Genomic DNA, 15,000 nt, shown 5'->3' on the forward strand with positions numbered 1-15,000 from the left:
GACCTTCCTGAATTTTCAGGTCATCACGTTGTGTTCCTTGGACTAGGCACTTTACTCTCTCATTGCCTCTCTTCAACCAGGGGTGTGAAAAGGTATTGAGAATTTGCTGCATTCTGGGTGGGTACCCTTGCGATGGAAGAGCATCCCCATCCTGGGGGAGTAGAATAAAAAAATCGAATGTGGTTCAGCGTTGTCTGTACTCCTATAGACAACGCGATATTCTTCATCGCAGAGGTCAAAACGTTGTGCGCCTCGTGAGTCCACAACAAATTCGATTTGTTTTTTCCCACAACATTCAATGCAAAAGAAAATGTTTATTTCATGGTGTTACCAAGATCATGACACAAAGAAAGTAGAGCAAGCGTTGTCTATAACGTTTTGGCAATCTGATTGGTTTATTTTCGAAAATGAGCGTTCCTGAATGGCTATTGCAATGATTTAGCTACGAAATTCGTAGGTGTTTCCTTTGTTTTAAAATTATTTGCCCAAGATTACCATTTTCATGAGGCCTCAGTTTAATGAAATTATTTGACTTTCTTGTTTGTCTTGTTTGAGATCCTTATCATTTCAGTCCATGTTCACGTCAGATTTGTTTCTGACGTCCTCTTTAAGTGACGACGGTCTTAATAGTTGCAGTTCTGAATTTTCTCGTGTTCTGATAAATACGCGTTTGCAGGAATCAGTCCGAAGTTTGTTGAGATCATGCAGTTAAAGTCATTAAAATATGGAAGTGAGATATGACGAACTTGCTCCCAAACATCACCACGTGGTGAAATCTTTAGTCCGTTCTGATTCACGGTCATGAGGAGCAAGCTCCCTGAAGGTCTTCCATGCATGGACCTTTCACTAGCGCACCGAAAAATACTAAGCCCTATTAAAATGGTCTTTGACGACATCTATATAATCAAGTCGCCTCACTTTGCTCGGCTTGCCGCAGTTACGTGTCAGCTACGCGACAGCCGCTTGACAGTTCATGACTTATGTTTTTATTAGCCAGACGTATTTCCGGCGGTCGTTTCTCTCCCCCGAATAAATAGCGTCTGCGAAACCGAGCTGCAAAACGATTTCTGTGACGTAACTGCTTTTGTTTTTTCTTTTGGCCAATCACAGTTGTATGAGAGAACAGAGAGTCGGGTGATCTCCGCGTAATTCGTGTTATCGTTGTCACTAGTGAACCTTCGAAACGATCAGCTATGAGTAAATAATGGCAAAGAATTAAAATTCCCTGCGGTGGCCAATGTTCCATTCTTTGACGGACAAAATGTTTGGATGCAAAGGAGAAGGTAAATGTATTTGGTAAGAGTGTTTTGAACATCTCCTCTTCGATACTTCGAGCCGATTTGTGTGGGCTAACTACCGCACGAAATGCTATTATCGACCGCTACGATACAAGAAATACGTACGTTAAGTGGACGAGCTTGAGGACTAAATGAAAAGACAGTTTCGCGGTGACATTACTCTTCGAGTTAAGAGATCGGCTTAAGATTAAAGCAGCGCACTGGAGGTGAAGAAATGTTTGAGTTTTGGTGACGCTTGCTCGAATGTTTCGCCGTAGTAAAAATATCCAGGAAAGCAACCAGTAAAATCGGCCCGAGCGCCGTTTAAGCCCCGGAGTATGCATAAGCTGGATTGCGTTGGGGATTCTTAGCCCTTCACCGATCCTAGCGCTTGTTTTTGCACCACCGAGACCAGTTTCCGTGAAAGCTTAATGTATAAATATTTACATCAACACCGCTTCCTAATTTAAGCGCAAACTCAAGGCGCTAACTTGAAGGCATTGTCTCTTCTAGAGTCAAAGAAAAGGTGACCAAAGGACATCTTACTGTAGAATATCCTACTAAAACATTCCAAAAAGAATTGGTAATGGGTAAATCACAATCACAATATTTTTCCCAGAAGAGCACCGCAACGTCCAAAACACCACAGGCAAGGACTTTCCACATCGTGTAGGTAAATTGACAAAACATTGCGCGTTGGTTCTGGAGATTTATGAGCCTAATTCTGATTGGCTAAGAATTCAGAAATCGTTTTGCAGCTCGGTTTTGTAGACGCTATTTTTCGGGGGAGAGGAACGACCGCCGGAAATACGTCTGCGTTCGCAGGCTGTTTTTGTTTGCTTGATTGCTCAGTCAGATTGGCTTCCTGTTTCTTAAGTATTCTAACACATTAATAAATGACAACAAGTAGCGTTTTGCATTTCTTTCCCACTTCCGGCACTTTTTTCTCCCGCCTCCCGTACCCCACCCACCCCTATTCTCCCGGGCTCCCCCCCACAATATAGCTGGGGGGCCTTCGGGTCTCACGACCATCTCGCCTTTCGCCGTGACTCGCACGTTTGTGCTTGAAAAACTATTTGGAACTTTTGGCAACCAGACCGCACAGGCTAGGACAAGATTATTTCTTAAAACACAATTTGCCATCAACGTACGCTGTGCTAAGTTTATCTCCTTGGAACGTTGGATTGGTCTTGACACCTACTGGATCTGGAACTACGCTTATCGGACATGAACTCATATTGGGATTGACTTTGTTTATAAAACATTTTGTAAACCCTAGAATTGACCACAAAAATCAATTGTAAAAACCTTTTGGAAAAATAAATAAGTGGTCGATAGACCACGTATAAAAAGCAAACACCGTTTCTTTCCCTTCCTCACCAGTTTCCATCCGTGGCTCAAAACCGTTCCGTGCTTAAGATTCCTAATATTGAGCTATCAAGCCAATAGTGAGCTGGTCACTTTGTGAATAAACCCCCACAGTTAAAGGCGAATGTGTAGAAGGAACAAAACCGTGTACCCTTATTCCATGTGCTCCTCCACTTGTCAAGATGATGTCCTCCAGGTTAGCTGCATAACCATCTCTTCTGGAAATGAACTTGGCAACGTCTTCGCGAATAATTCTCATCCCTGGGATCATCGTGTAGGAACCTTTTCAGAAACAAACAGGAATCAAAGAGATGAAAAAGACTCTGGAAAGGCCTTAAGTACACTTACGTACACAATAAGTACACAATATTTATTTAACTATTAATATATTGGATAAATCCAAACAAGTCTTTCAGTAAAATGAACTGTTCCTTATCCTCTAACTTTCTTACAGTGACATAAATTAACCAGCTCTTTCGCATTGTTTCTACCCTGCTTAAAACAAAAGGCTCTGAAGAGCACCTACAGTGGTCATCTCACATGATTGAGGTGATCTTCTTACGAGACCGAGATGTTGATGGATTCACTACCTCATTGCTTCAATCTTTCATTGATTCCTTTGCTATGTGAACTGAGGCACTGAGCGTTGATTAACCCTTCCTTGTACTTGTACATATTCATTGCCGTGAAATTGACATATTCAATTGCCACAACCTGTTCCTGTCTGACCTTGTAGCTCAGTCGGTAAAGCAGCGGTGATCTAACCCGAAGGTCGTGGGTTCAATTCCCAGCCTGGTTAGAGTTTTTCTCTGTCCTTGTGTGGGCCCAATTCCATTAGTAGGGCAAACGATCACATGGTTTACATGGTTAGAAAACTAGCACTTCACATTACCCTACAATAGCTAATTTCGTGTGAACTACAATACTTTGTTGCTCATAACTCTACGGAGAGATATGGAGGTGTTAAGTTCCGGGTCATGAGCATCTGGCTAAAGTCCAATCTTGTATAAAGATACTCACTAACAGCAAATCCTGGTGTCGCTTTAAGGATCCTTCGAGCTCTTTCTTTGACATCTTGTGGATAACTTGGGTCATCAAGAAAATGTGGACAGAGGAGGCATGAAAGAAACTGTCAAGAAATCTGAATAAGAGGGTGGGTCTTCTTGATCAAAAGAGGTTTCGAATGCTACTGTGCCTGAGGGTGTGACACAAGGTGAATGTAGTACATTGACCCAAGGGAAAGATTAGCAATGCGTTGTTCCTAATTCAAGGAGGTAGCAAAATTAATGATATCACGCGTACTAGAGAAAAAAAAATCACATATGCTGTTCCATTGCTAACCACTTTGTCTCAGCACAGCAAAGAAATTAGTGAGGTTTGTAGTCATTGTTGCACTTTTTTTTTTCGTTTCCTCAGAAACGAAACGTATCTATTTTGACTTCAGGGTGAAGTATTTACATAGTGAGGTAGAGTGGCCAATCAAACCAGGCGTAGTCAATCGATAGAAATCGATATCAATCGCCGATTGCTATCGATTGATATCGGAAACCGATCACAATCGAACTCACAGAAAAAAAAATCGATATTTATCGATTGGCAAAAATCGATGACAATTGATAATAATCCATAATAATCGATGATTATCGATAACAGTCGATAATCCAAAAGAGTGTTTATTTCAAACATATCACTAAGACTGGCGTTGCTATCTAGTCAACGAATATACGGGAAAGGCGTTTAAGGTTAAGCATTTTACTATCGATTTCATCATCTAGTCAAGGCGGAGTGTTCATCCCACTTTGTTTTCTGGCGTTTTAAAATATTTTTACATGTCCACCCATTCCATCGGCCAAGTCAATGCGATATATGCATGGACATTGGAGCCCTCCAGATCACTGTTATCTTTCAGCATAAGGTACATTGTACCATACTTGGTTCGGCAGAAGCTGTTATTTCACTGTGCATAATAAACAAACGTAATTAACACAATGTTGTTAAGTGTTCCCTGTTTTTTTTTTTTATCTTGAAAAATAAATAAACCTTGAAATCACTAATAAAACCCATGGTAAAACATACCAAGTAATTTGTCCGTGGTATTCGTCTATTAGCTTGGAAAACAAGCGGGAAAACTGGATTTGAACTCGTCCAACAATCCAGTGCTTGTACAGCAAATCTGTCGTAGCTGTTGCCTTCCTCTCTCTTCATTTCAAGGACATTCCCACATGTTCCCAGGAGCTAGGTTTTGACCAACATGCTGACCTTTCAGGGCCTTTGAGTACAGATCGGAAGCAAATTATTCCTTTTGCAGACATTTTACGACGGTAGTATTTGCCAAACTCGAACTCTTTTTTTTTTTTGTTCCTGGGTTGTCGGTGTCTTTGAACAGGCACGTGAAGATTTTTTTTTTTTACGTTTGGTACTCCTGGAATACTGGGAGTAGCGCCTTGGTGGCGTTGTCTATCATTTGCCCACCAGGCTACAACGCTCAGGCTAGTGAACTGGAGTAGAGAAATACAGGAGATATTTAAAACGAAAACGGTTTGTATTTAATTTTCACATTTCAAGATGCCTTCAAACAGGCTACAATGGCTTACAAGGGGACGTACACTACAGAAACAAACATCTTCACGCCTGGTTAAAATGTACGTAAAATGAACTTCCCTGGAAATTGTCACAATAATTGCCGATACAAATGATAGAATCTGATTTTTGGACAACAATTAGCGATTAACCGCTCTTTTCTCTTTGGCGGTGGTTTTGAAACCACACATTCACCTAAAAAGAGGGAGATAAAAATAGAGGAAAATCAAACCTGGGATAAAAACACATCAAAACGAATTCCAATCTGGTCGGTAAAACAAAAATGTTGGGGAAGGAAGCAAGTACCTGCTTGACATCCTTCCTAAAAGAAGAAGCTGCTAAATCCAGTCTTTTTCTTTGGGTGCCCATCGCACTCCATGAAAAGTTTGTCAAGGCCGACAAGTTGCCAGCGCTCAAAGGAGGCGGTGGCTCTTTTCTCTTTGGATGTTGGATCTTCACCATTTTTCTCATGTCCTGCTCCTAGATTAGACCGAAAAAGCAGGTGACTAGGGTTTCAATTATTTCAATATCGACTATAACTGAAACCTACACAGACCGACCAGCAAAAAAAGTACTTACGCTTGTTGCCAAGCATCAGCAATTCTTTTTTTTTTTGCTGAGGATTGGACAAAAACTTGAGCATTTGCTCCCAAAGCCTTTTCCCATGGCCACGTGGTAGTGTTTCCGGCGCAGTTCTAATCAAGTCTGTGAAGGTGGTTGAGCTCTGTCAAGCACTTTGCTGGCGAACAATACTTGACCGACGTTGTTGGTCTCTTAACTTTGGCCGCAATCTCTTTGGGAACTAAAATTTGTGCTTGGAGTTCCTCTGGTTGATCGCAGGTTTGGTTATCTTTGCTGGCATTAGTCTTATCGTTATCCTTTTCTGTCGGCAGAAGTTCTTCAATGTCAACACGGATCGTGTAATCCGCTGTGAATTTTCTTAACAGGTCTAAAATCTCTTTCTTATGTTCGCCTACAAAACTAACTTTGATTGAGACAGACATAATAGGACCGAAAAAGATCTTTTTATCTATTGCTCGGGCAGGATCTTGCTTTTATCTAAGCCACCTATTAAGGGTATCCAAAACGTGATGAGTATAGGACAACAGGCTTAAGTCCCGTGACTTTTTATCGCCTCGGTAATCGAATTTAGTATACACGCAGAAGTACCCAGTGATCACGAAATTCTTGAGGTAAATAGTTTGAAATCTTCACCTAAGCCAATGATCAAGATATGCCACGTAACGATGATCGCTATTATGAAAATCACACCATACAGTCTTGTATCACTATTCGTGGGTGGAACCCTTGTTTTATGACGACGAAAAACACAGGAAATTGCTTCTTCTTCTGCATGCATGTATTGTTCCAGGTCGATGTTTATGGCGACAAAGTGATTATAGCTGTGCTACTGGATATATTTTTATTTCTTGCTTACTCTGTGATTTATTCTTACGTTTCTTTCTAAATGCGAAATCATAAAAACATTGATTTTGTTGTTTATTCTGCTTCATCTTTATAGCGTTGCTATAACGAGACTAGCCGAGGGTTGCACACTGCTACTTTGGCCACAACTTCTTCTTCTTCCTGTATTATGAACTGAGCTGAAGCTGAAGATCGATAAAAAGACCAATCGTTCCTGTTATTGTTTTTCTTCCTTATCCTATAGTATTTTGTTGATACATGTAATTGTAAACCTATTGCATGCTATGATGATTGAATGAGTCAATAAAACCATACAGACAGCATTGTGTCGATGATTAACTTGTAAAACGACAACAATCTTTTCCGATAACAATCGATAATAAATCAATTGGTATCGGAAATCGATATCCATCTTCGATAGATATCGATTATCGGTTTATCGATTGACTACGCCTGGAATCAAAACAGAGTTTGTAATTGAAAATCTAAACATCTATGAGACGTACAAACAAATCATAATGCTGGCAAACACATGTAGTCTCACATGTCAAGTAAAGGAAGAGTCACGGAAAACGCAGCGGCATTTGAAGGTTAAAGGGGTAATTTTGTAGCCTTTATGGCTCGATGTATTGTGCAAATAAACAAGTATCTCTTATTCTCTTTCATGGTCGGTTAATATATTTCTCAAGAGTTTCAACAGACGAAGCGAAATAAATATGACAGACCGAGGGACCAACACTACAGTATTTCATCTTTTCTCCTTCCCTTACCATTCCGGAAACGAAACACTATTTCTTTTTTTGAAATAGTTTCTTGTTGTGTCTATGGTAGATTAAAGTGTATTAGATGTTACGCCCTCTTCATAATTTTTTAAAATATGTGAAACATGAAAATGGATGTCACCTTTCCACAGGGGGAGAGAGTTATGCTCAATTTAATGCTTCCTCATAAGTTGTGGAACCAATATTGTACATAATGCACAACGCTATTTTCTGGATGACCTCCAGTTTGACAAATAAATTGTAAGACTTGGGTGTTTCTTACCACACCTGAGCAACATGCTCACCCAAAATGTAGTTATTAAAATAAAAGATGTCAAAATATTTACTGAGATAAAATTGCTTAAAAAAGCCACAAGCTAATTTTAACACATCTTTCATGATTATAATAAAAAAAGATTTAGGACAGAGGTCATTCGTTTAAAACATCTTGAATGTGAGTGTAATAAGGTGTTTCTTATACAGCTGTATGGCCAAACATTAAGAAATTAAAAGGACAAAAAGACTTCTTAATTTTGATTTTATCTTTGCTTGTGGTCTCCTCGGCTGGAATCAACAGGTTAAATTGCCAGCATTTGCTCATTTCTTTTCCTCCTCTCTTAAGATCTGGTCAACAAACCAAAATCTTGTTTCTATGTTTTTGCGGGCAAATTTGAAACAAGATTGGACTAGAAGCCACTCTGGATTAATGTGGCTTGCAGTCAATTTCTATTTTTGCTAATTAAATTTTTGAATTTGGTTGTGTGCATCTCCTAGGCTTCAAGTTTGAGTAGGATAAACTTTGGTCTGTTGCTCGCTGTCTTGCAAAATATCTTATTACCTTTTGAATAGCACAATACTTTTTTTTCTGTATTAAGCCACTTTTCGAAACAGGTTTTTAGCCAGTGATACAGTGGGAAGTGTGATACTAGTGGAGGAATTAAAAAGTAAGTTTTAAATAGGAACATGGTTATTTGCGTTTTCGATAGGACTCAAGTTTGTCAACATTTGCTAATTCTCTTTTCCCGCTTCCTCATTTAAGGCCTTGTCAACAAACCAAGTACTTGTTTCTATCTATTTGAGGGCAAACATTTCAAAAAGACTGGAGGAGAAAAATTAATATAGCTTGCAGTCAACCTCTAATTTTGCAAATTAAATTCTTGAATTGGTTGTTCCAGTCCCTCTGACATTACTACAAATAAAACTGTTTACCGCAGTGTTTAATTGACATTAACGCTTGCCTGATTGGGGCAAGCAAAATACATCCGTCGGCAAGTAAAATAACTCTAAGACTTGCCCGATTGGGCAATCAGAATTGTTGTTTGACTAATATTTTGCGGAACGATTTGATTTGCAACTTAGAAAGTGACTATAGTAATATGACGTAGTCAGTGCAAACACAATAAAAAATAAACAATGTTACATCTCTTTGCAATTCTGTTAGAAATATACTGGACAGGTACAAACCTCAAAATGGATTGGAAAGCAAAAGGAATGCTTGTTACAATATAACCCAGTTTAATTCGCACAGCCAACTGCGCTAAGATTCACGCGCACAGAAAAAAATTCCACCTTTTGTCATGCAATTTAAGCAGCTTGGAATAAATACGATTGGATAAATGGCATTTAATTCAAAACCAGCCTAATGTCAGAGTGTTACGAGTTCGAATGTTTTGAGGAAAGGTAGTTTGCAAACTAAACTGAACGCAGGGTTGTCGGAACAACAACAAGAAGATTTATTCCAAAAACGAACGTAGTTTCCACGAAGTAAACTCTAAATAACACGTACTCGACAAACTTACACGGCCTCCGCCAACTTGAATGCACACAGCTTCTGTCACACTTGAATAAACACGGCTAACGCCAACTCTCTTCGCTTGTGAAAAACTAGTTAAAAAAACACTCCGCTTGGACTCGTCTACTTATATACTCGGACAATAAACTTCTAGAACTTTCTAAATTAGTAATCAATCTAATTATAGGAAGATTACAAAACACACCGATTTAGAAACGCTTACGCATGAACCTAAAAATAAACAAACTACGAACTCTCGCGAAGCGTCTAGAAAGTAACGCTTGTCACGCAATACTATTTTTCGTAACATAACCCCTTCTTGAGAAGAAATTTCCTAAATTTCTACTCACAACGAAAAATTAGTTAGATAGTACCAACTGAGGAGGCAGTCCAGTGTCTCTTAAGTTATTCCTCTACTCTGCTTAGATAATCTGCTAAAATACTTGTCACCATTCAACTTCTGGAACAAATGCTCAGCAGTTGGCATAGGCTCCGGATCAAACACGGTTAACTTATTCAGTTTACGATAGTCCACGCACACACGATTTGAAATGTCTTTTTTCTTAACAACTACAACAGGCGAAGCATACGGCGAACTTGATTCTCTTATGACTCCCATCTTCATCATGTCTGTAATATCCTTCTTCAGCGATTCTCTTAAGCTATACGGTACTGGGTATGGTCTTGATCTAACTGGTTGGTCGGATGTAAGCTTGATATGATGCTGAGCCAAACTTGTTGTGCCTGGGGCTTCTGTGAACAAACTTTGAAACTCATTTGCAAGATCCATGAACTCTGCTCTTTGTTCATGAGAAAGGTTATCTCCTATGGTCACATCATTGACAGACTCTTTTGCGACATAACCACCAATCTCCAGAAAATCAGTACTATCCACAGGGTCAACTTCTTCTACTTCACTATCAACATGTTCGTTCTTACAAATGTTAGCGTTCGTTTCAACAGCAACTGCTCCAACGGAAACAGGATCCTCTCGCTCAAAATACTTCTTCAGTAGATTAGCATGGTAAACTCTCTCTTTTCCTTTGACTCTCACTCTATAATCATTGAGACCAACTACAGCACTAACCTCAAATGGACCTTTCCACTGCATTAGGAGCTTGTTGTGGTCGGTCGGTAGCAGCACTAACACTTTATCTCCAGGTACAAACTTCCTGACTTTAGTCTTTCGATCGTAATAATGCTTGCCTTTGTTCTGGGCTTTCTGAAGCTCGGTGTGCGCCAGTTTGAGGGTATCTTCAAGCTTCTCGCGTAGCTCGAACACATACTGATAGCTGTTCTTTACTTCAGGCTCCTCCAACTCTTTCGTCCAAAGCTCTTTGAGAATAAACATCGGTCCTCTGACAGCTCTTCCATGCAGCAACTCAAACGGCGAAAAACCAGTAGACTCCTGAGGAACTTCACGATATGCAAACAGCAACGGGTTAATATAGCGATGCCACTGTCTTGGCTGTTCGCTGCACGATCTCATTAACATGCTCTTCATTGTTCCATTAAACTTTTCCGTCAGGCCATTACACATAGGATGATATGGAGTCGTGGTGAACTGTTTAATGCTCAAAAGCCGCGTCACTTCCTTCATACACTCAGAGACGAACTGCGTACCAAGGTCACTCAAGATCTCTTCAGGCACTCCCAAACGACTAAAGATATCCACCAACGCTTCTGCCACAGTCTCAGTATCAATGTTCTTCAACGGGACAGCTTCAGGATAACGAGTTGCAAAGTCGACCAATGTCAATATATATCTATGACCGTTCTCACTCGGGGGAACAAAAGGTCCAACCAGGTCGATTGCTACTCTCTTAAATGGCTTGTCAATTAATGGCATCTTCTCTAGGGGAACCTTCGGTACGGAACCCTTGTTAACTGTCTTCTGACATACATCGCAGGACTTGCAATAACGAGTCACGTCCCCTTGAATGCCTGGCCAATAGAACGCGCTTTGAATCTTATCAGTCGTTTTCTTTATTCCCATGTGACCTCCCATGATCGATCCGTGCGCTAGTTCCATTATTCGACTTCTCAGCTGCACAGGAACCATAACCTGCTTCAGGGGTTTACCTCTGTTCACATAAGGGTGCTTGTAGACGCGGTACAGAACTCCACCTTTCACTTCAAATGAAGTCTCAGCCTGGCCTCTCACAACTACGTCATCTTTCTCCCAAAATTTCTGTAGGCTCTCGTCATCACGCTGCATTTGCTTGAGCTTTTCTCTATCAACTACAGGACTTTCTTTTGTATCTGGTACCTTCAACGGAATATGTTCTCCAGCTTTCTTAGCTTGACTTCTTGTGGTTACAGCACATGCTTCTTGTACAGGAACTTGCCAGCTTGGGTCTGGGTCGTCAGCGGCTCTTGCGCCTGGTACATTACCGATAATTAAATCATAAACAGCATCGGGAAGACACTGCGCTTCCACTTGGCCCTTGAGATAAGGTGTATCAACATCAATCTTTGCGATGGGAACTTTCCTTGCCGTATTGTCAATGAGCAGCATAACATTAAATTCGCCAGTAAACTGATCCTCAGACACAAGTTCCCTCTTTACTACAATTCCACTACAACCAGTATCTCTCAGGACATCAACAGGCTTCTCTCCAACTCTACCTTTCACGACAGGCATTTTACTTCTCACTCCAGTCAACGGTTCAACACAAGCACTACTCAACAATGGAATCTTCTTACCACAGGCTAACAGCAACTTATCATCTTTAATACAGGCCTTAACTTCTTCATCAGTAGGTTTAACCTCAGGTGGTTGAACTAGACAACTGGCACTTACTTGACCACGCTGCACAGGGTTACCATCCTTACTTTGTCCTCCTGATCTGCGTCCACCTGATCGACAGTTTCTAGCTTCATGTCCCTGCTTACCACATAGGAAACACTTTCTTGTTAGGGTTGGGCAGTTGACAGCTTTATGACCTCGGGTGTTGCACTTAAAGCAATGCAGAGCTGGTGGATTAATCTGCATGTTCTTGGCTTCGTCCCTCTCAGGCTGCACTGTTGGCTTTCTGCCCGCTGAGCTGAACAAATGTTTACCATGAGCCTCCAAGTACTGGTCAGCGATCTTCGCAATCTTTGCTAGGGTCTCAGGTGCCCTTTCTCGCAGGTGAATTGCCAAATCCTTAGGGCAAGAGTCAATAAATTGTTCTTTCACGATCAAGTCCTTAAGACCATCAAAGGTTCGCGCAGTATCCGAAAGCTCTAGCCAACGTAACAGGTATCTGTCCAGTCGCACAATAAACTGCTCCGGACTTTCGTCAACTTCTGGTTTGGATGCTCTAAATTTTCGACGATAGCCGTCTTCGGTAAGGTCATATCTCTTCATTAACGCAATCTTTACCCTGTCATAATCCTTAGCTGCGTCCTCCGATAGACGTGAATACACTTCTAGTGCCCGTCCAGACAACAGAGCACTGAGCTTCGATGCCCATCCATCTTTTTTCCACTTAGCTGTCTCGGCAAATCTCTCGAACCTCTGCAAATACGCGTCCAAATCGTCTTTACCATCAACAAACGAGGGGAGTTTAGGTGCCTTAGCCCGATCCTCTCTCACTTCAGGACGCCCGTCAGCACTCTCCACAGCCAAACGTGCAATCTCCAACTCGTGTTCTCTTTTTGCCGTTTCAATAGCTTCTTTCTGTTTCATGAGGTCAGCTTCCTGTTGTAACTTCCTAACTTCTCTTTCCTGACGTCTCGCATCCCTTTCTTCATCCTGTCGTCTGCGTCTTTCTTCTTTTTCTTCTTCAAGCTGTCTACGTTTCTCCTCTCTTTCCTCTTCCAATTGTCTGCGTTTTTCTTGTTTTTCTTCCTCTTTACGTTTCTCTTCGCGTTCTTTTTCTTCTTGTTCACGCACAAATTCAAGCAGCTTTTCTCCTTCCAGACCAAACTTTTCGCCAAGCTGAATAAATTTCTCCATTTTCACAGCACTAAAATTCCACGGCTCTTTCACTCGCTACAACTTTTTTCACAGCGCAGCTACTTCCTTCCAAGTTGTGATCCTTTCCTGGTTTCTGTAGTCGGCAAACAAATGAATTCCTCTCCGGACAGGCCCCCAATGTTACGAGTTCGAATGTTTTGAGGAAAGGTAGCTTGCAAACTAAACTGAACGCAGGGTTGTCGGAACAACAACAAGAAGATTTATTCCAAAAACGAACGTAGTTTCCACGAAGTAAACTCTAAATAACACGTACTCGACAAACTTACACGGCCTCCGCCAACTTGAATGCACACAGCTTCTGTCACACTTGAATAAACACGGCTAACGCCAACTCTCTTCGCTTGTGAAAAACTAGTTAAAAAAACACTCCGCTTGGACTCGTCTACTTATATACTCGGACAATAAACTTCTAGAACTTTCTAAATTAGTAATCAATCTAATTATAGGAAGATTACAAAACACACCGATTTAGAAACGCTTACGCATGAACCTAAAAATAAACAAACTACGAACTCTCGCGAAGCGTCTAGAAAGTAACGCTTGTCACGCAATACTATTTTTCGTAACACCAGCCTAATCTTAGAGAGAAATCAAAAAATCCCTTGATCTCATATAGAAAAGAAAAATTGCTTAAAGATAATTATGCTTGTCAAAGCAAAACTGTGAAGGCTACTAGAACACCATGGATACACAGCAGGAGTCGCATTGGTCTGTCAAACCCATTTGACACACATTTTACACAAAATTGACACTTTACAAGCCTCCTTTGAGTTTGAGTGGGCAACAGGCCTTTAGAAGGTGGACAACAGAAAAAAAAACCACGGGCAACCAGAAAAGCAAAACTGGTTGCCCAAAGAGTAAATTAGTAGGAATGTAAGTGTCGAACAGTGTACTGACCACAGCTTTACCCCATTGACACTAAACATGTAATGACTGGTCCCGAGGGAAGCAGTTGACTTTGTTTCCCAAGAATCTCAATGCAATGGCAACAGCAAAGGCGGTCATTGGTCAACATTCGCGGGTAACAGTGCACTCTTACTCTCTGACGTCACATATTTTGCACTGTTGCCCGCTCAGAGACTTTTGGTGGGAAAGAGTTTTAGTGCTAGATGTCATGTGACCCCAAAGTAACCAATGAGAGCGTGCCCTGTTCGGGGAAAAAATTCAGCTATATAACACATCTGTTATGATGCATGAACATGTAACATAATATGCCATGTTATAATGATACCACCAGCAAAAAAATTATAATACAGTAATTATTATCTACCTGTCTTAAAGATGTAATGGGTTGCTGTCCAAATGCATGAGGGTCTCCAAATAGTTTTATGACTTCATTGAAAGGTTTCTTTTCACCCTAACAAAATATAACATCAAGATTAATTTCAAGTTCTCCACAAAAAGAAAATGTTTATAAAGTCAACTGAAAAGAGGTAAAATTATTGAGTGGTCACAAGGCCAATTTTTGGCAAATTATAGTTTTAAAAAAATGCTGTGGAGCAGATTTAGAGTCCACCTTAAAAATGACAGATTTAAGGTGGCTCTGAACCCACTGCATAGAATTTTTTAAACCTATGCAGTAAGTTCCATCTTGGCCAGCTGATCACTTTCAAGCAATAAAAAATGAAGGTCAAAAGTTTTGTTTTTGAGATACGAGCAACTAAAGACAAAATAAAAGATGTTTTTCCTGCGCTTTCCCATTGCTACAGTGACTTGTAATGTAAATGTAAATGCTTTGCTTATAGTGGAAAAGCACTTAATTATGAAGCTACAAGCAATTGCAAAAAGAGTTGAGACACTCACCGTCAAGAACCCTACAATGTGTGACATTGA

General features: G+C 40.6%; 1 protein-coding gene across 1 annotated transcript in view; it reads right to left on the reverse strand.

Moving 5' to 3' along the window:
* LOC138022424 (alanine aminotransferase 2-like) overlaps positions 1 to 15,000 on the reverse strand; it is a 31,016-nt gene that overhangs the window by 14,444 nt on the left and 1,572 nt on the right. The window contains exons 2-4 of the mRNA XM_068869550.1: positions 14,438 to 14,524; positions 3,666 to 3,774; positions 2,797 to 2,927 (exon numbers count right to left, since the gene is read on the reverse strand). Of these exons, the coding sequence (XP_068725651.1) occupies positions 2,797 to 2,927; positions 3,666 to 3,774; positions 14,438 to 14,524 (327 nt within the window). The remainder of the gene's footprint in view (positions 1 to 2,796; positions 2,928 to 3,665; positions 3,775 to 14,437; positions 14,525 to 15,000) is intronic.

Source organism: Montipora capricornis, chromosome 10, assembly GCF_036669925.1.
Source record: "Montipora capricornis isolate CH-2021 chromosome 10, ASM3666992v2, whole genome shotgun sequence".
Taxonomy (NCBI): domain Eukaryota; kingdom Metazoa; phylum Cnidaria; class Anthozoa; order Scleractinia; family Acroporidae; genus Montipora; species Montipora capricornis.